The sequence below is a fragment of the Megalops cyprinoides genome, chromosome 13 (assembly GCF_013368585.1).
Source record: "Megalops cyprinoides isolate fMegCyp1 chromosome 13, fMegCyp1.pri, whole genome shotgun sequence".
Lineage (NCBI taxonomy): Eukaryota > Metazoa > Chordata > Actinopteri > Elopiformes > Megalopidae > Megalops > Megalops cyprinoides.
In genome coordinates, this window is record NC_050595.1 from 27,082,408 (window position 1) to 27,103,269 (window position 20,862).

A 20,862-nucleotide genomic window follows, 5' to 3' on the forward strand; every position below is an offset into this window, starting at 1 on the left:
ATCCACACACACACACACGTGCGCACACGCACACACACATGCATGCATAGGCACACACACACATGCATATACACATACGTCCACACACACGCGCACGCACACACACACACACACACACAGACACACATAATCAAACACTTACAAATGCACACGTGCTCACACACACACTAACACTCAATAAAGATTTACACACTTCCTCAAAGCTCACGACCCAAGGTGTAATAGTAGCCCCTGGCGGTTTCAGACAGGAAGCCGTGCGCTCGAGGGCACGCCCCCAGAGGGCCGCGCCAGATGTGCACCGAGAGAACGCGCCGGCCGCCCTTTTCCTGCAGAGCGTGAGACCGCCGGTCTGGGACCAGGTGCAGGGGGTCCGTAGCGGCACGGCGGCGGGGGGACATCTATCACTGCCAGCGGCGCGCGGGCTGACGGAAAGATTAGCATCTGAGATTAACCGGCCCTCACTCTTCCCTCAGCGTACCTCTACTGCGAGCAAGTCAAGCAATGCTGCCCCGTCCCTTTTTTTAACTTCTAAATGTGTCATACAACACATTGTTTTTACATTCTATGAGGTGGATCTATTTCCTTGACAAAAGCACGAGCGTGCTGTAATATCCATCAGGAAAATAATGATAGGCCAGTAGAAGAACTATCCAGATCAGACAGGAAGGCTGGCACAGAAATACAGATTTGCATTGCAAAGCTCGGCCATAAACCTTCACACCAGATGAATGTCTTGTCTGCTACCTCACAACTAAAAAAGGAGGCTTCTACCTCCCTTGAAGCATGTGGTCAACTCTGACCAGGATGCAGAACAGAAATGACCAATTACCTGATCTACAATTTGCCCTGTGCAACCGCAGAAACAATGAGCAAACCATAGGGCACAGGGAAACGTTTCCCCCTTCCCCCCATCCCCAATAGAAATTTCGGAGGGCAAAAGCCTTGCTGTCAAAGACACCTTCCAGAGGGCTTTGGATTGACGTTTTGATAGAATTAGAGCTGTGATGACAGTTTCTGTTCCTAAAGCCATACAAAAGGAGGAGAGGGAGAGGAAGTGGTGTCCATGTTGGCGTGACAGTGACAGAAGGCTTTGTGCCGTGCAGACAGGAGGGAGGGGGAGAGAGAGAGAGAGAGAGATAGAGAGAGAGTGGCCGGTCACATGTTTCGACTGTCACTGGTGCTTTATGTCTGCTGTCACCAGGTCCAGTTGAGCAGAGGGAGAGCGCCTATTGTTAGCGGCTGCCAAGTCCCCAAGTCTGGCATTTTTTTCCTGTGCAAGAAGCGAGAAATCTTAATACTGTGAAACTGTACTTTACATTTATTCCTATAGTCATGCACAACTATGAGTCCATTATTACAGTTTTTTGCAATTGCTAACAAGCGTTTACCTATACTTAAGATACCTTTTCTAAACTCTTAACACAGCAACACACCTACATTACACAATTAGCCAAATAGTTACTTTTCTGCTCAAAACCACATTTTGTTCATTAAATGCCAACTCTACATTTTAAAATGCAAAAAAAAACTTTCTCTACATACACTAACTCTATCAAAACACGGTAAACCCGACTCAATATCAAATCATTCTTTTAAAACACTAGTAAATGTTTTCTATCCAGGAGGAACATATAGCCAATCATAGCACAATGACTTTCAAAATACTAACAGTTGATGGCTTTACTAAAACTGCATTACTTTTCATGTTTCAGTTCTACCTGTATACAATAGACAATATTATAATTCAGTTTCCTTTTACTGTAAACCACTCTACATTTTTTGGTTGCGTGTCGAATGTGTGCATTTATGCATGCCTTATCCACCCCTGGCAGTCTTCAGCTGAGATGTCTCTGCAGTCGGCATTCATTGCATCCAGGAGGGACATTTGGTCATGTGATGCACTCATTCTTACTCCTCACCCCCTACCTATCCTTCTCCCTTTTCCTGGTCCAACTACTTCTCTCCCTGGTCCGGCTACTCCTCTCCCTCTCCTTAGTCCAGCTACTCCTCTGCCTGGTCCAGCTACTCCTCTCCCTGGTCCAGCTACTCCTCTCCCTCTCCCTGGTCCAACCACTCCTCTGCCTGGTCCAGCTACTCCTCTCCTGTTGTTCTGTATCCACATTGAACAAAATCAATCCAAAAAGTCCCCTTTTTTCTGTATATGTCCATGTAATTGAAAGAACTTCAACACCTGGCTATGTCTCTGATTGAGATTGGAATCAGCTGTGGTTGGTCTATTTTACACAACTTAAATCAGCTATTTCTCAATGTTTCAATGATCTGTTCATTCAAAAATGCTTATCAGCTGTTTCAATATAGCTATTGAGCTGCTGTTGTTACAGAGGTAGAGGCTTTATAGTATATTTAAGGTTTTGAACATTAGGTTTTCATTTCTGGCATGCTGTGTGCAAGCATTTGTAAACAAGACAAGAAAGATCCATAATTTTGGTATTGGGTAAGCTTGTATGTAAAGAAAATTTAAGCATTTTAGAAACATGTTAATTGACTGCATATTCTGTGAAAGCAACATGAATTGTGTTACTGGTCCACAACAGACAGATGTTGTGCTAATTGTGTTTAGAGTTTTGACAATGTGACTACAGATTGGACAAAAGGACGTTAGCGATTGTAAAAAACTGTAATGGAAAAACAACTGAATGTCCTCATTTGAAAAGAACGGAGATGACATAGGGATCTGGTTCAAGTGCATATATAGGAACTTCAACGTGCTAAATAGAGGTGTATAGCTACCTGAAGCTCATACATGAAATCCAAGGTCAAACCCCCTACTCAAGTGCCCAGCCTGCACTCGCAGTGAATGCCTCACTGACTGACCTGCTGTGTAAATATGAAGTTCTTTTCCTCTCCCCTCCTACACTCTGTTCCTTTATAACTATGAAAATTCTTGGGAATGTGTGCATTTTGGAGAAGAGTTATCGACGATGACAGATACAGGAAAGGTGTGATTTGTACAAACAAAGTAATATTGTGGATGAAACAGAAAGGACCTTTGCATGCAATAGGCCTATGTATAAATAGTTTTCTTTGTCTATCAGGTGTGACAGGCAGACAGACGTTGTCTGCGAGCATCCACTCCTCCATAGCCTCTAATCATCTCCCGTTCTGCGTCCTCTCCTCCCTCCCAGATCAAGTTTGACAGTGATGGGGTGTGCGTGTGCTGTGAGATGCAGCACCAGAACTCCGGCTGCAACAACCTGGGAGAGACACTGAAACTCAACCCCCTGAGGGACTGCAACACCATCCGCCTGCGCCTCAAGGTGTGTGTATGGATGTGTGTGTGTGTGTGTGTGTGTGTGTGTGTATGTATATGTGCTTGTGTCTGTGTGTTTATGTGTGTCCACAACAGACAGATGTTGTGCTAATTGTGTTCAGAGTTTCTGTTTCTATGTGTGTGTGTATCTGTTTGTATGTGTATATGTGTATGTGTTTGTGTGTGTGTGTCACCATATGCTATGTGCAATCATGTGTGTCTGTGTGAGAGTGAGGGTGTGTGCGCATACCTTTATGTATGCTTGTGTGCATTTTCCTTGATGAGTGATGGTTGTGTGTTTTGTCTGACTCTGAGAGTGTATGCGTGGTTGTGTACATGTCTTTCAGTGTGTTAGACAGACTGAACATTATTTAGTGTGAATGCATGCTTGCTTTTGTGTGTGTGCCTGTCTCTCTTCACAGTTTGTCTGGTGGAAATTTATCTCTGGATTTAGTGTGTACCACATTATTACAGTGTACGTGGTAATGAAGCTGCAGTTGGTATTCTGTGTTTAGAACTCAGCAGTGGCTGATGGGTAAACATGTGACTCAGATTCATTCTGACTCAGTTGGAATGTATGTAACCTTTGCATGCCACTGCTGTCAGTAATGAAAGAGCTACATGCTTAGAAAACAGGCAGCATTATAAGACCAGGCAATCTGTTTACATTGGCCGCATACATCAATAAGGGGCGGGGGAAATGTGTTTGCACTTTAAAAAATCAATAATTTTCAAAGGGAGGGTATTGACTTTGTGGTGAAGCAATAGGTTGAATGGTATAATTCTCTTTTATAAATCTTCAAAGTATTCACTTGGAGACTTCAGTCTAAGCTCCACGCACTCCACATTTGGTAATTAGTACCAACAGTTTTACACAAGTGACCTGCTGAAACAGACACAGAATTAATTGTACTATATTGCCAATAGATTAGTCATAGATGTGTCCTAATTTCCCTCATTTCTCTTAGACCGCCTGAGGTTATGTTCAGTGTTCATGATTTAGCACCTTAAATCAGCCATAAACACACTTTATTCAATAATTTCACAGCCGTATCTTTTTTGTTCTTTATTGCTGCTTTTAGAAAATTTGTCACATGAAAGACCTTTGCAGATTTATTAGCATTAGCGGCATAATGGAGCAGGAAGCAGCGAATAACTCAAGGCAAGGGGAGCATCATTCGTCTTAAACATAGACTTCTTCTTTAATTCAGTCAGTCTTTATTTGCCACTATCTCTACATTACCAAATCCAAAAGTTTCTGTCAGGAACCGTCAAGTGTATGACTAAGCCTCTGTGTGTGTGTTTAATGTACACTTACAATGTATTTTTTCATCTGTGATTTATGATACAACATTGACAACAAAATAGACATGTCTTTAAAGTGACGCGCTGGGTTCAGAGATGACAGGCTAAAAGATTTGTCTTTGTCATCTGAGCTCGTAAAAGAATGTCCTCTCGGCTGCTGTAAACCTTTATTAAGTGATGCGGGAGTCAGAGCACTTTAGTGATATCAAATGCCATGTTTAATGGGAGGGCTGTACCTCTGGCCCTTGGGAGAGAGCAATCACAGAAAGTGCTCGCCATTATGGGTAACTGCCTTGGTGTGAAATATACCAGAGTTCACACCCTACCTCTGAAGACAAGAAGTCAGCATAGAGACACAACTGTCTGGCCCTTGAGTGAAGGGTCTCAATAAACAGGGAGAGGGGAAGTCTAACACCCTGGCTCGTATCTACATAGCGATGGATGTCAGCCAGCAGTTGGAGCGCTGTAAATATGTCAATCAGCCGACCCGGTCAAGTGCCTCACTTATTGGAGGATGGAGCCGTGGCACCAGGTGCAGATGAGGCTCTGGTGTGGTGCCCGGTGGACTTCACACCCAGATGTGGCGTTTCTCCCTCACTTAGTGCCCAGTCCTCTCTCCGCTCAAATCCCAGCTGGAGGTTCCACAGACTGGTGCCAGCTTGCCCTTTACAAAATTTCCTTGCCCGCATCCCCCAAATGTCAAGAGAGCTGCTTGTGAAAAATTACCCAGAAATAAGAAGGGAAGCGGGACCCCGCAGTTTGCTGTTCCCACTCCAGATTTTCACAGCTGCGAGACTCTTGTGGATAGACCTTTACCGCTAGGTGCTGAAGGGCTTATTTTTAGAACGTTTGCTGCACGCGCAGCAGAACGCCGCTTGTGCACGTGTGTTTCTGTCGTTACGTCAAGTACACTTCAGACTGGAGTCCTATTACCACCCCTCTCCCAGATTGTAGCCTTGTAGAAAATTGTGTGAAAATTCCAATCTGAAGCGGCTGATGTATATTCATCAGCAAACTAGCACCGTGCCCAAATGTGTCACAGCTGTTTTTGTGCGAGATAGTAAAATTGAAATAGAAGGGGAAATGGAATTTAAATGAAAATGAATGTTCATGAATCCATTAAACAGGAAAATTGGCTTTTGTATTTTTTTTTCATGATTATTTCCTCTCTGAGAGCAGTTTAAACCTCCCAGGCCTATTACTCAGTGAATTCTTTATCTTTTCCTTTGTTGCTTTTTGGCTAAAGATGCTCTTTAAGCAGTAATTTCTTGACAGAGATTCAAACAGAGAGCACACATGCCCTGCAGCTATGGTGTTATGTAGGAGTATTGAATCTGTTTGTGTGTGTGTGTGTGTGTGTGTATGTGTGTGTGTGTGTGTGTGTGTTTATGCATGTGTGTGTGTGCGTGCATGCGTGTGTGTGTGTGTTTGCCCTCTTCTGTGCCCTCTGCTACAGGAGGTAGCTCCAGTGATCAGTGGCACACTCAAAAAGAAATTGGCGAAGTGGTCTCCAAACAACCCAGTCTCAGCACTGAAAAATATTGCCAGGTTCACATGATTCTAAAGTTTTCATTACAACATAAAACTGTGCAAAACTGTATCTGAAGCATTCCAGCACTGATACGTTCAGTCCCAGGAAGTGTTTGCCTTAATTAATCATCTGTCTGTGCTAGAGAACTGCTTGAACGTGCCTAATTTCTAATTCAGTGCTCTTGTGTCTGATTGTTAAATATCCCCATAAGTAATAATTAAGGCTAGTTCAACATGCCTTGCTTCCTTCCAGAATTGTATCATTGCTGAATTTGTGCATGTGTTCTTCCTGTGATCCTCACGGTAGTTTCCCCAATCAGTGTCACACTGAATTTAGCTAAGAAATGTACTCTGTGATCACTGCTTTCTTTCTGTTGTAGGCACTAGATGATATGAGACTGACCTAATTTACCAAAATTACCTATCTGTCCAAATTAAGTTGTGAATATCAAGGAGACTGCACAACCAAAACGCCAACACCAGCCAGTTAGCAGATGCACTAGAGACTGTGTACAGAACAATTATGTCAACATTGTCCAGAGAAATATGTCAGCTGTAGTTGGTATTTTATCAGCCATTTAAAGATATAATCCTCTAAGAATCTGACTGTGCATTTCAAATGAATAACTGCCCCCTGAACACTTTGGCAATGGAGGAGAGCTCTGAATGGAAAAAAAGATATTGATTTGGATTCAGATGGCCAGAGTATGTTTTGACTGTTTGTACCCTCAGCCTCCAGCAAGGCTGCAAGCCAAGAAAAGGAAATAGTATATATTAGACATTGATAGGAGTGCATGACTTAAAATGGTCTTAAACTTGTCTTATTTGTTTTAAAAACATGTTGAAATCCAAAACAAAAATCTATAAGGCGATATTTGAAAATGCATCTCTTAGCACAGCACAGTGTGGACAATGAGGAATATGCCTCATAAAAAGTACTGTAACACACTAACCTGACTCCAGCTTCACCAAGCCCATGGCTTATCATGTCAGTAGGGCCTTTCCTCAATATCCTGCACTATCAGCATTGTGCAGTGAGAAATGCATTGACAATGGCATTCACCTATGCTTCTTTTGTAGTGCTTTCCTTCTCCATCTCCTCTGAATTCACCCTGGTTTGCTTCTCTATTACAGAAAGCAGAGTTCTGACTTTGATACAGGCAGATTTGATTCTCATAAGCAGATGATTCTTGAAACCTCAGGTCCAAGTGAAGGTGTAAAATTATTTATAGGGGACATTTATGTTTTAAATAACTTTTTCCCCTGAGTTTGATCACTGTGTGTGGTTGTTATTAGTATTTCTTGTAAGTGGACTAAATAAAAAATATTTGAAAGATTTTATATGCTAATAATTTATATTCCCTGAACAATATTTCTGTCATTGCTTTGAACATTACTAACATGATCAATGTTTCAATTAATTCCAGAATTCCTGAATTTCAGAGCAGGGATCAGCAATTCTGACCTTGTCCATGTTCTTCTCTGACCTCAGACTAGCTACAGGCAAGGTTATTTGGAGGGGGAATTAAACACTCTGTAGGCCCAACTTGTTAACAGTTTCCTTAAAGGTATTTTCACAATTACAACCCTGTCGTGATTTACTGTGTCAATATGCAAATGTCAGCCCCCTGGGAGAACCCACAAGTAAAATGTCCTCTCACATCTGTAAGACAGATGTATCAACACACTGCAACTCTAATCACAAGCTCCCTATTAAAAGATTACACTAAACTGTGGAGAGTGTTATGGAAATATGTAATTTTTCCTCTTGTTTTCATTGCACAATGAGAGAATATTAGAAGGTGAAAACGACGTTATAATTATGTGGCACTGCATTCATTCCAAAGGGGTTATTAATGGGGAGAAAGCGTATATGCATAAATATTCCTAGTCATTTGTCAGGCCAGAATGCCTTGTAATGTACAAAAATTCTATTACTTTGAGATTATTTATCTTCTTTTCATTTTCAGCAAGTTCCTGATGACCAATACCTTAGTTACTATATTAATACTGGTTTTACAGTAAGTGAGTGATGGCTAATTATACCGTGGCCACCTAGGCATACCAAGTGAATACCTACAAGCAAGTACAGGTTTTCAAACAGCACTTTCAAACAATATGCACAAATCCCAAAGAGCAATAAAACCATAAGTTAAATAACTAAAGAAATGAATAAATAAAAAGTACTGCATGTTCTAACCAGAAGAAAGCCAAGAGCACAAACTAATCAACAGACAGGAGTGCCTCAGTAGACATGGTGAATGACTCCACTGGTCTCATTTGGGGTCAGGAATGGTTACTCTTTCCCCTACCTGAGAGTGAGTGGGCCATTGGCATACAGGCAGAGCAGGAGGGGAGAGCCAGAGAGCTGGCCAGGGTTAGGAGGAGTACACGATACAGACCTGTATACTGTTAGGAAAGATCTGAGATAATGCATGTATGGCTAAAGGCCCAGAATGCCACTCTTAGTGTTATGAAGCAGTTGCAGAGTGCAGCTGGTAGCCAGTGGAGGGAGATGAGGAAATGTGTTCATTATATTAGGAGTCCTTGGGAAATATCCGCACCAGTATCAATATTACAGCAAATATATTTCAACAGATGCTACCAAGGTGTAGGCAGCTCTCTAAATCAGAGCTGATTTGGAATAAGGTGGTTTGAGACATCACAGACTTTCATGTCCGCCCTCCAAATTACAGGATGGGTGTTTGTTCCATTTTAATTATTCAAACTGCACAGGAAACCGAGCATAGATGTGGATTGGATGTTTCAGCAAAGACCTGGAATTACTCATCTTCTCTTCCATCTGTGGGAGACCACATGCCTTTTGGGGTGTGTTGGCATTCATATCGCTATTGTGCATATGCGTGATATATTGTGCACATTTAATCTCTAAGAGCACCAACAGCACAATGTTTACCAAGGTTTACCATGAAGAATCAGCACAGAGACTTTTTGTTACTTTTTTCTCTTACAGATTCATCAGATTTTCCAATCTACACAAATGAATAAGTTACCTTTAATTTGAGCAGTCTCTGTCTGTGTCCTTCCAATGGCTGTGTTTGTATTAACTGACTGTCTGTGGATGGTGTTTGTACATATCAGTATGTAAGGTTATGTGAGGCTACAGTGAATGATGACATAGAATGAATGAAAGTAAAGATCTTCCCTGAGTTATGCAGTCTAATGCATTTTAAACCCTACTCAAAACACCAAACATCAAAATAGGCCCGCTGTACCAAGTTTTCAGACCTCATTGACTGTGTCTGGATTTTGCACCCGTTGCCACGGTGTGGTGCCCATTCTTTGTCTTAGCTCTGTGGACATTTGTCAGTTTGAGTTTTGCTGGAACTGAACACTAGTAATACATAGCAACAGTAATCCATCAAGGGTTGCACATGTGGGATGGAGGGTGATTGACATACTGTGTGATGTCACAGTGTCATCACAGGAGGAGGTGGTGTGGAACTGTTCAGCTCCAGAAGTCATTTCACGCTATGGGAAGGTCATTAGAGCAGCTGAAGAAATGGCAGTGAAATGTCCTGCATGAATCATTCCCCGCTACATTTTTCCCTGTTTGCACCTTGTATCTCCTTCACCTCTCTCAGCCCAAAGGCAAGGCTATGTACCGTGCCATAGCTAGTGTACAGATGTAGACAGGCAGCGCATGTATATTTCATCCACCCTCTTTAAATATTTGAAAACACAATTTCAGAGGAGAGGCCGGCTCCGTGTTGCTTCACACTCCAAATGTCAGTTTAGTTCTCTCTGCGCAGTCCCAGAATGCACTGTGCTTTGTTTATTATTCTGAGTACACATGCACACTGACCCAGCGTGAAGTTAGACTTCCGTGAGCAGCGTTGGGGCTGAGATGGAGGTGGGGGTGGGGGTGAGGGGGGGGTCATTTCATGGCCGAGAAGGCTTTCTCTGCTCATTATTTCACCCTGAAGCCTGGAGAAATAGCAAAGAATAGCCCAGTAATTGAATGCAATCAAGAGCAGCGGCCTTTGTTATTTGTTGTGGAAACCGGAATGTGAGCACCGCTTATGTCTTTCTTTCAGTGTTCTATATTCTGTGGAGAAGATCTTATCCATCAGGTTGTTTTGTTAAAATTTGGAATCAGCGTGAAGGATGTGATTTGTCAGCATGGTGTGAATTAGTTTCTGTTCTGCAGTTATTTTCCTGGATCACTGGGGTCTGTCTGAGCCTCCCAAGTACTAAGCCCTCTGCTCTGCCTTGCTAGTGCAGAGCAGGGTGTGGGCCTGAATATCCACCCACCCAAACCCTGCTTTCTGGACACTCCAACCCTGTTACACTGGTCATTCTACCTGTTCAAGTCAGGGATGCAGATGTTCTCAATGGTGTGGCTCTTGGGTAAGGGAAAGGTATGGCTTATCAACTCCTTAGAAGGCTCCATAGCCTCCTATGGACACCAGCATGGGACCTTTTTCTGTCCAAAAAGTGAGCACATGGGAGATGTTAGACTGAAGTCCTGACTCAGTTGTGGCCATTAGAAATCCCACAATGCTTATCACGAAGAGCAAGGAGGGTTCCCTGACGACCTGGCCAAAATCCAATCAGGCTCTCTAAATTTCTACTTGCCTCCCCATTTTAATTGGCTAAAGTAAATCGCACACCGTTGTGCCTCATATGTTGTCTGGCGGGAGATCTGGCACAATATGGCCGCCGCGCATCCCCCAGGTGGATGCCACACATCGGTGGTAGCTGAGGGGAGTCAGCCACACCACTGTAAATTGCTTTGAGGTCCTTTCAAAGGGATGAAAGATGTTACATAAAGGCTACATGAAGGCAATTCTTTGTTGTTACTATAGCACAGAATGACATGCTGGAGGCTTTTAGATCAAAGGTTCCATCTGTGAAGAAAATCATTAGTAATCACACGAATGCGTATTGCCTGAGTGTGACCCTATATCTCGGCATGCTGTCCGTCATTGTTTAGGGCTTACCCTATCCTCCTCAGTCCTCTATTCTGATATCTCAGGTGTTTAAAAGAATACTTTCTGATTGCATACCTTACTGTTCAATATTCTCCTAAGACCGTCTCTGAGCAGCTTACTGTTCTACTTATTCTAAGTCCCCTCAGATTCATACTCTCATAGAAACAGAGATCCATATTCAATCGTCATCATCAAAAATAAAAAAATCAGTTTGTTTCCCAGATGTGAAAATACCTCATGTCAGAAGAAGAACAGGGAAAAAAAATTCAATGCAATTCAGAACAGAAGCTTTTTGAAGATCAGAGTGTGTTTTTCTTTCAAGCTTTTCCGTGTGGTTGCAGAGTGATGGGCAATATGGGGAGCAGCTGACTGTTATTCCAATGCAGCAAGGGAGCACGTTGCTGGCTCTAACTGACTTTTATTGCTGGAAATACCAGGCTGAATATTCCCAGAAGGCATTTCTTTCTGTTTCCTTCCCATGTTCCCACATGGGAGCCCAGAGTTCAGCGTGTTCCTGGTAGGGTGGTAACACTGCTACTCCTGTCCTCTCTGTGCCCTCACTGCTGTGGGGACAGCCTGGTAACACTGTTATCACCCTCATTCAAATTCATCCTTTCATTCCTCCCTTGCTCTCTCACTGTTTCTTAATCACCTCTTTTTCTTCTTCACATCGTCCTTTTACTCATCTTCAAAAACACTCATTCTCTTTCTTACAAAGGAGGAATATGTGAACGAAAATAAACTCTGGCAGCTTTGTGAAAGTGCTTTGCCCTCTCTCCTTCAAGCCTTCTCATCCTCGATCTCCTTTCCTTCCCCCTCCTCCTTTTCCCCATTTTCCTATTTTCTTTTGTTCTCCCCTCTCATTATCTCTCACTCTTTCCCTCTGCCTTCCTCCCTCCATCCCTCCTCCCTTTTCTCCTGCCCTTCTTCCTCTTCTTTTCCCTCTTTTTTCCCTCTTTTCCTCTCTCTCTTTCTTCTCTCTTCCTCGTGTCTCTCTCTTGCTTTTCTTCACTCTCACCCTCTCACTCACTCTTTTACTCTCCCTCCCTTCCTCCATCTCTCCTCTCCTCGTTGTACTCCTCTAACACTCTGACTCTTTCCTGCTCTCCATCCATGGTCCCTCCCCCGATACCCTTTCCTCTCTCTCTCTTTCTCTCTCTCTCTCTCTCTCTCACCCTCACTCTCGCCCTCTCTCTCTCTCCACTCTGTCTGACAGGAGCTGTTGTTCAGTGTGTGTGCCCTGAATGTCATCTCCACCATCGTGTGTGCCCTGGCCACCGCCATGTGCTGTATGCAGATGGTCTCCACCGATGTTCTGCAGATGGTGAGTGTGGTCTCTATGGCTCTTGCGCAAAATATACTGTTTGTGTGTGACCTGTCATGAGCAGCCACTTGTTTTTTTTATTATTTTTGCCAAGTGGTGTCCCAGAGTTCAGATCAGAACAATGGAGAACCGTAAACTTGCCTTGCATAATAATTCTTTGAAACTTAAACAGTGTTAGACCGTGGTCCCATGTTGCTATTGAATATATCAGTTACAACAGTTCAAACAAAGGCAAGTGCCAGCCACCAGTGGCACTGGCATTTTCAGCTTTTGTAGGTACTCCTGTTCTCAATTCAAAACCACAGGGGCGCTGGGAGACACAGAGCCAGAATAAATAATGCAGGTTTTTCCTTCTCCGTTGTCTGAGAGACATATCCTTTAAATGACCCCCTCCATGCCTCTGAGAGGGAAATGATCTCTGTGCCCAAACTTCCAAGCAGAAGCGCATCTAAAAAGCGTCTTTGCGAACAGCGCAGTTATATGAGATGTTTGATTCTGGGTCTTTCTTTAGAGTCTACGGTGCCTAGATTGACCTGCGCATCAAACAGTGATCGACATGAAGCTACCTCCCGTTCAGTCTCCATAAAAACAAAAGACCAGTCGGCTCGGTCAATGGCGGTGCCATTTCAGTGTCTCCGGAGAAAATTGCCAGCTATTCATTCAAGGTTAATAAAGTTCCGGCAGCATAAAATTTTAATATTGCATATGAGTACACTTTCAAGATTTTATGACCAGCACAGCAAATTGTGTCTCACCCTAAATGGGACCTGGAAAGGCCAAGGCCGGTGATTGATTGGACAGAATGATATTAGCTGGGGCTGCGGCTGGTTGCAGCTGGCCCGAGTGGGAGGGGATTAGTTTCATTTCAGAGCGCCCGGGTGGCAGAGCGAGTAATCGGCAGTGATTCCGGGAACACAGTGGCTGCACACAGACAATGGACCACAGGGTCAGGAGCTGGAGGGCGCTGCTTTTTATTTGCTTTGGGACCTGGACAGATTGTTTTTTTTTTTGGTCTTTACTTTATGACCAGAAACCACGTTCAAAGCACAATTCAGTTTTAATTTTTTTCTCTGTATTGTTCACAGTTTTATCACAAATTTTTGACATAAAATTGAACTGATGTCAAACCTGTTATTGCTCTATAATTGTGTTGCTGCCCTCTGGGGGGACTTGATTGTGTACTAGAAAAAGGAAGCAGAAGCCAATGTAAAAAACTTGAGCGCCCTTAGAATACGGCATGTAAATGAAGGCTATAGGAAGCTGTATTAAGTTTGCACAGTATTGGACAGTCTGCAGATTAGAGCAAGCCGAGTCTGAGCTCCCCGATGAGAGGGAAAGGAATGCGAGGCGCGCCGGTGTTTTTAAAGCAGAGACCAGGAGAGATTAAACACGCCCCCTATACGCTGTGGGGTCAGTGGAGGGTGAATGACAAAGGCCCTGTCTCCTCTCATCCTCCGCACGCCCTGAGAAAAAGCTGCTAATTCTGGCTCATCTCCCAGCTGATACCGAAAGAAATCCACCTCCAAAGAAGGAGATAAGGGTTTTCTGCCCCTTCGGCCTTGCGCTCAAGTGGCCTCTCTCTCTGACACTCGGTGATAAATAGTCCGTTTTCCTCCTACCACCCGGCGTGCCGATTTCACACACAGCTAACCCCGACCTTTGAGAATTAGGCCCGTCTGATGTGTGTTGTTGCTCCGCTCCCCTCTCCAAGACTCCAGGAATAAACATGTCAGAGAGAGTTGCAATTGGCATCGTCCCTCTCTACCCCCTATTGTGTTTTTTTTTATTTTTGTGAACATTGTTCTTTTCAGTACTGCATACTTCTGGCGTTTGTTTGCGCATTGTGTTTTGACCATTCTTTGTTCGCCCCGTTTCCCAGAAGTCATTGTGACTTGCGAGGCCTTGTCTGCTTCCTGTCTTGTAGCCTGTTCGCATCCCCACAGGGAGGCTGACAATGGAGGCGTGCGTCTAATTCGTAAACACTGACAGGACCCCGTCAAACCAGCGCCTGTCTTTCCTTTTCCGATGAATACGTGGATGCCATAAACAGACGCGATCACGGATACACCTCAGCCGCGCTTTGTGTTAAAAATAAAGCGCGGTCGCTGCTGTGGTGAAACCATCTCTCTCTCTTTCTCTCTCTCTCTCTCGCTCTCTCCATTACAGTTCATGCCGCACCGATCGCGCGGCCTCAACGGAGACTGCATGACCCCGCACGGCACCATCCTCCACCAGACCCTCGACTTTGACGAGTTCATCCCGCCCATCCCCCCGCCGCCCTACTACCCCCCGGAGTACACCTGCACCCCGGTGATGGAGACGCAGAGGTACGGTGCTGCGCCCCCACTTCACACCTCCGTCCCCGCGCTCCACGCGCCCGCGGGGAGTGGGGTGGGGGGGGGATGTCATCCGACCTCGGCCGACCCTGCGCCTGCGGCTACCGAGCGGGGTGGAACACGGCGCTCTCGCCTGGCTGGCCTTCACGTTTCCCCCATAGCCGCTGCCGTTCTGTGGCATGCAATATTCACTTTGATCTTTTATTGCCCTTTATTTCCCCTGCCCGCAAAATATGTCCGGCATGAGTGGCAGCAGCAGAATGCTTGTTTGTGCATGTGTGCATACTGATGTGTGCCACTTGTGTGTGTGCGTGCGCAGAAAGTACAGCCTAAAACATTTCACATACACAAAGAAACTTATGTATTTATATATTACTCTGTTCATTTTTTCTTACACTTTGTACTGTGGTGTTTTAAAGCTGAGAGGCTACTGAAAGTAAACCCTTCCGTTACTGCCTGCGTGTTCAGTCGTTTAAAAGCTGCACTGATCTCGCTGAAACACAGCACAAAGGACCTGTAACTTTGTGGATGCGGTACAGGTGTTGCTTTGTACTACAGAGCAGAGCCGTCCCCTGTCTTTGTGTGAAGGTGCTATTGATCTCTGCCTTCTGGCATAAGACAGACAGTTAAACTCCAGCCATAAAAGCACACTGATTTAGTTGTGTGGCGGCAGCCTCTGCTGTCATCGGGGCTGCAAATACACAAGCAAACAGGGGAGCCGTTTCTACTACATCTAATGACATTACGCAATGATACATCTGGAATATACAGACAGTGGGTTACTGTGAGCAACTAGCATATGGAACACCTAATTTATTTATTTAAGACTCTAATTTATGTATGGGAATCACATGTTCAAGCACATAGCGTACAATTTATGTATATAATAAAATATAATTAAATATAATGCATTCAAAGCTGTTTAAAATGAGAGAAATCAATAGGTGCATAGGCAATGCTAGCATTAGATAGCGTAGCATTGTACATTTTGATGAGTTAGAATTTCAGCTCATGTCCATCCATATGTTGTACAGATTTGATTTTTCTCCACAGATGACCCAATGCCCTTTAAAACAGACGTGATTACAATACAACGGACAGTTATATTCATATGGTAGTTTCAAATACTGTAACACATGTGTCATGGTACATGTGTGCTCACCCAAGCCATACACAAGTGCTTATATGTGTAGTTACAAAAGCTGCAAGCAGTTTTATCTATAGTAAATACAATGTGTGTGTATGTACAGTGTAATAATCTTCTGTGACTATCCTAATGAAATGACATTCACAATGGAATGTTCTGGAAAGGGTCAGTTTGTTCCTCCTGCTCCTTGCGCTAGTGTATTGGTCTTCTGCTCTCCTCCTTACTTTTCTGCGTGTTGCGAACGCCCTTTGAAGGATTATGGAACATGTGGTGAAGCCGCTGTTAGTGTTCCACAAACGAAAATCACTACATTGTTGGGCGTGTATGATGTTAGAAAATCAGAATTGTTCATTTTACCTGTGTCTTTCAGGGGCCTGCACCTGGACTTCCCACACTCTCCCTTTAGCGCCATCTATGGAGTGCCCATCAACAGTCCCGGGATGCTCTACCCCTCAGAGTTACCCCCTCCCTATGAGGCTGTGGTGGGGCAGACCCCTGCCAGTCAGGTGAGGCCCTTCCTCCATTTCTGGTGTCCTACCCCATCTATGTCACAGCAAACCCCTCATTCATAACAGTGGTTCCCCATTTTCATGTAACCTTAACTTTGAATTCCACGTCCAGTGTTTAGTGATGAGCATGTGTAGGAAAGTATATAAAAATGTTCATATTTTGAGTCTGTTTTCTGTTGAAGTCCATATTCTACTGCATAATCCACTAACTGGAGGAATGAGGATGATGTCTTGGTTGTTTTGTAGAGAATCTTGTAAAAAGGCCCATGGTTTTAAGGTGGCCTTCTTATTACTCCTTATCTTTGCTTCATCGTCATTTTCATTGTAATCAACAGTCAGCTCCTTTGAGCTGGAGAGTAAAAGCCGAAGCAAGTCTTTTTCAACCAGCTCATCTTAAGGCACGCAGCAAAGCGGAGCAGTCAGAGAGGAAGGCAGCCGAGATAGAGAGATTTTAAAAGATGCAGAGGAAAGGCTTCCCTCTGTTTTCATTTCTGTCTTCCTTCTAGTAACTGCCTTGGATAATTATGGGGCCTCAGGTTCATTACGGGAATGTATTTCTGTGTGTGTGTGTGTGTTAGGGAGAGAGAGAGAATGGGGAGAGAGGAAGAGCGGGAGAGGGAATAAGAGAGAGGAGAGGGATGTTGCATCCAAAACTTTGATCTTTTCATTTCAGCTGTGGATTAGTGGTGTGACAGACGTATCTGCTGTTCTTTATAAGTGTCTGCCGCCCCTCATGAGCGGCAAGCCGTAAAGATGGGTGACACTTCCCCCCCCCGAAGCGACTCCACTTATGACTGCTCTCATTAAGCCTCCCAGACACACGATCTCCACAGAGGAAAAAATTAATTTCAAACCTAAACGGAATCATAACAATAAGAAAACGCATCTCCTTCCTGGAATTGAAAGCATTAGCATTGAGATTAAATATGGAAAGTCCCGCCAATGGGTAATTATGGGGAGCTGGGAGTACGTGAAGCAGGACATCTAAAAGAATCATGTAGTCATGTTCACCTCACATTTTGACTTACATTACATGTCCATTTTGCAGCAGTATGAATATGCAAAGGGTTTTTTCTTACCTCCAAAAGAGGTCTTGCTCCATGTGTCTGTGTTTTAGTGTCAGCCAACTGCACCCACCAGTAAGGCATATCCCTGGACCTCATTCTGAAGTAGCTTTAAGTATTAATAATGTTTCTGCTATTTAACTATGTTATGTGTCCAAGGTTTCCCCCGGGCGAAGGCTGTGGTCATATCTCACCCTGCAAAGTTCTGCACCTTTTCCATTCAGTTAATTCATTCCTTCTCTGCCCTTGTTCGCTCTTTTGTTCTCTAAGAAAAATAGCTGTGAAGATGAAGTTCTACTCTGTAGGGCTTTTGTCATTTCCTTTGGGTCCAGGTTTCAAACTTGGACTGGAATCTATCCAGTTTAATAAGCTACGTTAGGGTCTACCTTGACGATACAAGTCTATTTCTCTCGTGACTGGTCATGGTTTCTGCTGGCTGCCCTTTTGAAAACAGACAGGAGCGGCTAACTGTTTCGAGAGCAACACAACACTCAGCGTCATTCTCGAGCCTGGGATTGAGTGGCATTTGGAAGATCCTTTTCAGTGCCAAAAGGAGTTCAGTGCCAAAAAAAGACAATTTTTTTAGGGTCTTTGTTTCTGGATTTCTTGGCACAACATCACTGTACGCCGTTTTCCTGAAAGGCAAGAGCAAAGAGGGATTTAATCAATTTAATATGATAATGATGTAGCCCATTATGAATACAATCAATGTGATTACATCTGGATGCGCATTTGAAAGGGCCAGGGGGGAGGTGCGTGTTAATAAATGATCTGATGAATGCCGCATGGGGGGAAAAGTAAGCCCCGCGGCGGCGGCCGCTGGCACTCGGGCGGGGCTCAGTGCGATCCGGCCCGGTGCCAGAGCGGATCAATAACCCGATCGGCTTTCGGCTGCAGTGCGCCGGAGGATCTGCTGATTGTGGGGGGTTGGTGGTGGGGGGGGAGGCACCTTCAGAAGGCTCCAGTCTCACCGCACCTCATCACCAGCCGCTCAACGCGCAACGGAGTGTGGAGAGATGGGGGAGATTATTTTTATTGATTTAATTAGTGCATTTGCTGCTATTGCTCATTTGCTTATTCACCCAGAACAAATTATTCTAGAGAATTACAGAGTGTTCTTTGAAGGGCATCGAGGCTGTTTTGTCTGAAAAATGATCCCTGCTCCTCCCTGGTATTAGATTTTGTTTTTTTAAATCGTTTGTTTGCGGGAGCTTGAAGTTGTTTCCTTGGAACAACATAAAGATTAGAAAATGAAACCCAGGGAAAGTGTTTGTTGGATGGAGGTGAACACACCGTGCTTCACACAGATGGCCCTTGCGAGGTTGATTTATGAATGCTTTGTACACAGGACCAAACCCTTTCAGTGGTTTCATTTTAATGACATTCCATTTAAGGAGAACTGCAGGGTCACGATGCTTTAGTCCAGTCATCACTGACACTGGGGGACTTGCATGGCAGGCCCACCGGATGTGTGAGACACTGGGAGGCTTCAGAGGCAGTCCTCTGCCAGGACCTTCCCCTGCTGACACCCTTCCCAAGACTGATGCCAGATCAGTCTCACGCCAGCCTAAAACCCAGGGTCTCAGACAGGCGGAAATCTCCTGAAGCTGCATGTCTCCTGTCTGGTGGGAAAAGAGTGGAGAAATGTGGGAAACAGACTAGATTAACCTTCTCCATCTGTGTGTGTGTGCATGTGTCGCCCCCTGCAGGTCACCACCAGCCTCGAGCAGCAAGCCACAGAGTCCAGCCCCTGTGAGAGGAACACCACGGCTGACTTCAGCACTCAGGGTAAGGGGTGCTAACAGCACAGACAGCCTGTGGTTGTAACCTGTCGTCACTGTGAGTGCTGTGAGGCCACTCAGGAAACTGATCTCCAGCCATACCACAGGGGCAGGGTAACTTCAACGCACTGGAGACCTCTTTCACTTGAAGTGAAAGTAGCCTTTATATTGGGATTTGTGCAGTGGAGGAGCACCCTTTCAATATGTGTCCCAATTTCATATTGCATGTGTATCGCTTCTGTATGACAGTAGAGGTTAATGTATTTTGGCAAGATGTGAAACTGTACAAATTAGGCATTTGGAAAGTACAGAACTCAGAGGAATTTGACACGACCACACAAGTCAAGTGCGCTGTGCTGCTTTGTCCCCGCAGCCTCTGTGGACAGCGCCTCCCTCATGGTGTCGGAGGTGGCGGACCTGCCTGACCACAGCTGCTCCTCGGAGGACCTGTGCTCCCTGGAGGTGCAGGGCTCGCTGCGCTCCACCTCCGACCTCTCGCCGTACGGCACGCTGCGCACCGCCGCCACCGACGGGAGCTGCACCAGCCTGGAGCACAGCGCCCGCTGCTCGCTGCGGCACCACGGCCCCGCCCGCAACGAGGACGACGAGGACGACGACGGCGGCGGCTTCAGCGAGTCCTCCCGCACGCAGGACCACTCGCCCGACTGGTCCTCGGAGAACATCAGCACGCTGGAGAGGGAGGAGCTCGGCGTGGCCACGCCCGCGCGCTCCTGGGAGAAAGCAGGCGGCAGGGCGCTGGCCCCTCCCCCTCCTCCGCCCCCTCCCCCGCCCCCACTCCCTCCTCCCGCATCCAGCCACGCCTCCGCGGCCCCGGCGAATTCGGCGTGGGGTCCCCGACCTCCTGCCTCACCCTCCCCCTCCCCGCCCCCTCGGCCACGCGGCCACAAACTCTGCTTCAGCGTGTGGTCGCCCTCTTCCTCCTCCTCTTCCTCGGCCCAGCCTCCCTGCAGCTCCGCCCCCTCCGAGCGGCCCCGTCCGCAGCGTTCCGGCAGAAGGTACCGGAAGCTGGCCCGGATCGTGCGCTCCACCAGCGATCCCATCTCTTGCACCTCAGTTTCCGGAAGTACGTCAGCTCCCCTCACGTTGCCTCCTCCCTACATTTGCACCAGGATAATTACACACCACAGTAATCCTTAATGAGATATTCCAGTTCCAGAGATGAAGACAATTTAAGAGTGGGAATACAGGACCAGAGCGGTGTGTGCAGATGGAGGCCACTCCAGGCCAGGGCATTAATACTAAATGAGAGGCAGGCAGCATCAGATGGTATAGACAGACACGGAGCTTTGTCATAAAATATGTGTGAGCATTTTATCATAAAATGAAGTTTTTGGCCATTTCTTTTATTCAAAAAAGTCCCCCAAATAGTGCACATTTTTCATGCAACTTTATTTTGCATTGGTCTTTGTAAATAGGTCAGGATAAGTAAATGTAAGTATAGGAAAGATATAAAACATATTACCACGTAGTGATTTTCACTGTTTCTGAAGGGTATAAGTGATTGATAAAGTAAAGATAATATTATTTGCTTGTGTACTTTCATTCCTGGTAAGATGGGTTACAAAACTAGGTAATAATCAAACATAGTTTGTTTTAGTCTGGACTTCAGGAAATGTATG

General features: G+C 45.2%; 1 protein-coding gene across 1 annotated transcript in view; it reads left to right on the forward strand.

The window, feature by feature from the left end:
• The window catches only part of LOC118787713 (protein FAM189A1-like), a 108,639-nt gene that overhangs the window by 86,360 nt on the left and 1,417 nt on the right, over nt 1-20,862 (forward strand). The window contains exons 4-9 of the mRNA XM_036543348.1: nt 3,147-3,278; nt 12,278-12,385; nt 14,552-14,712; nt 16,239-16,374; nt 19,151-19,229; nt 19,596-20,306. Of these exons, the coding sequence (XP_036399241.1) occupies nt 3,147-3,278; nt 12,278-12,385; nt 14,552-14,712; nt 16,239-16,374; nt 19,151-19,229; nt 19,596-20,306 (1,327 nt within the window). The remainder of the gene's footprint in view (nt 1-3,146; nt 3,279-12,277; nt 12,386-14,551; nt 14,713-16,238; nt 16,375-19,150; nt 19,230-19,595; nt 20,307-20,862) is intronic.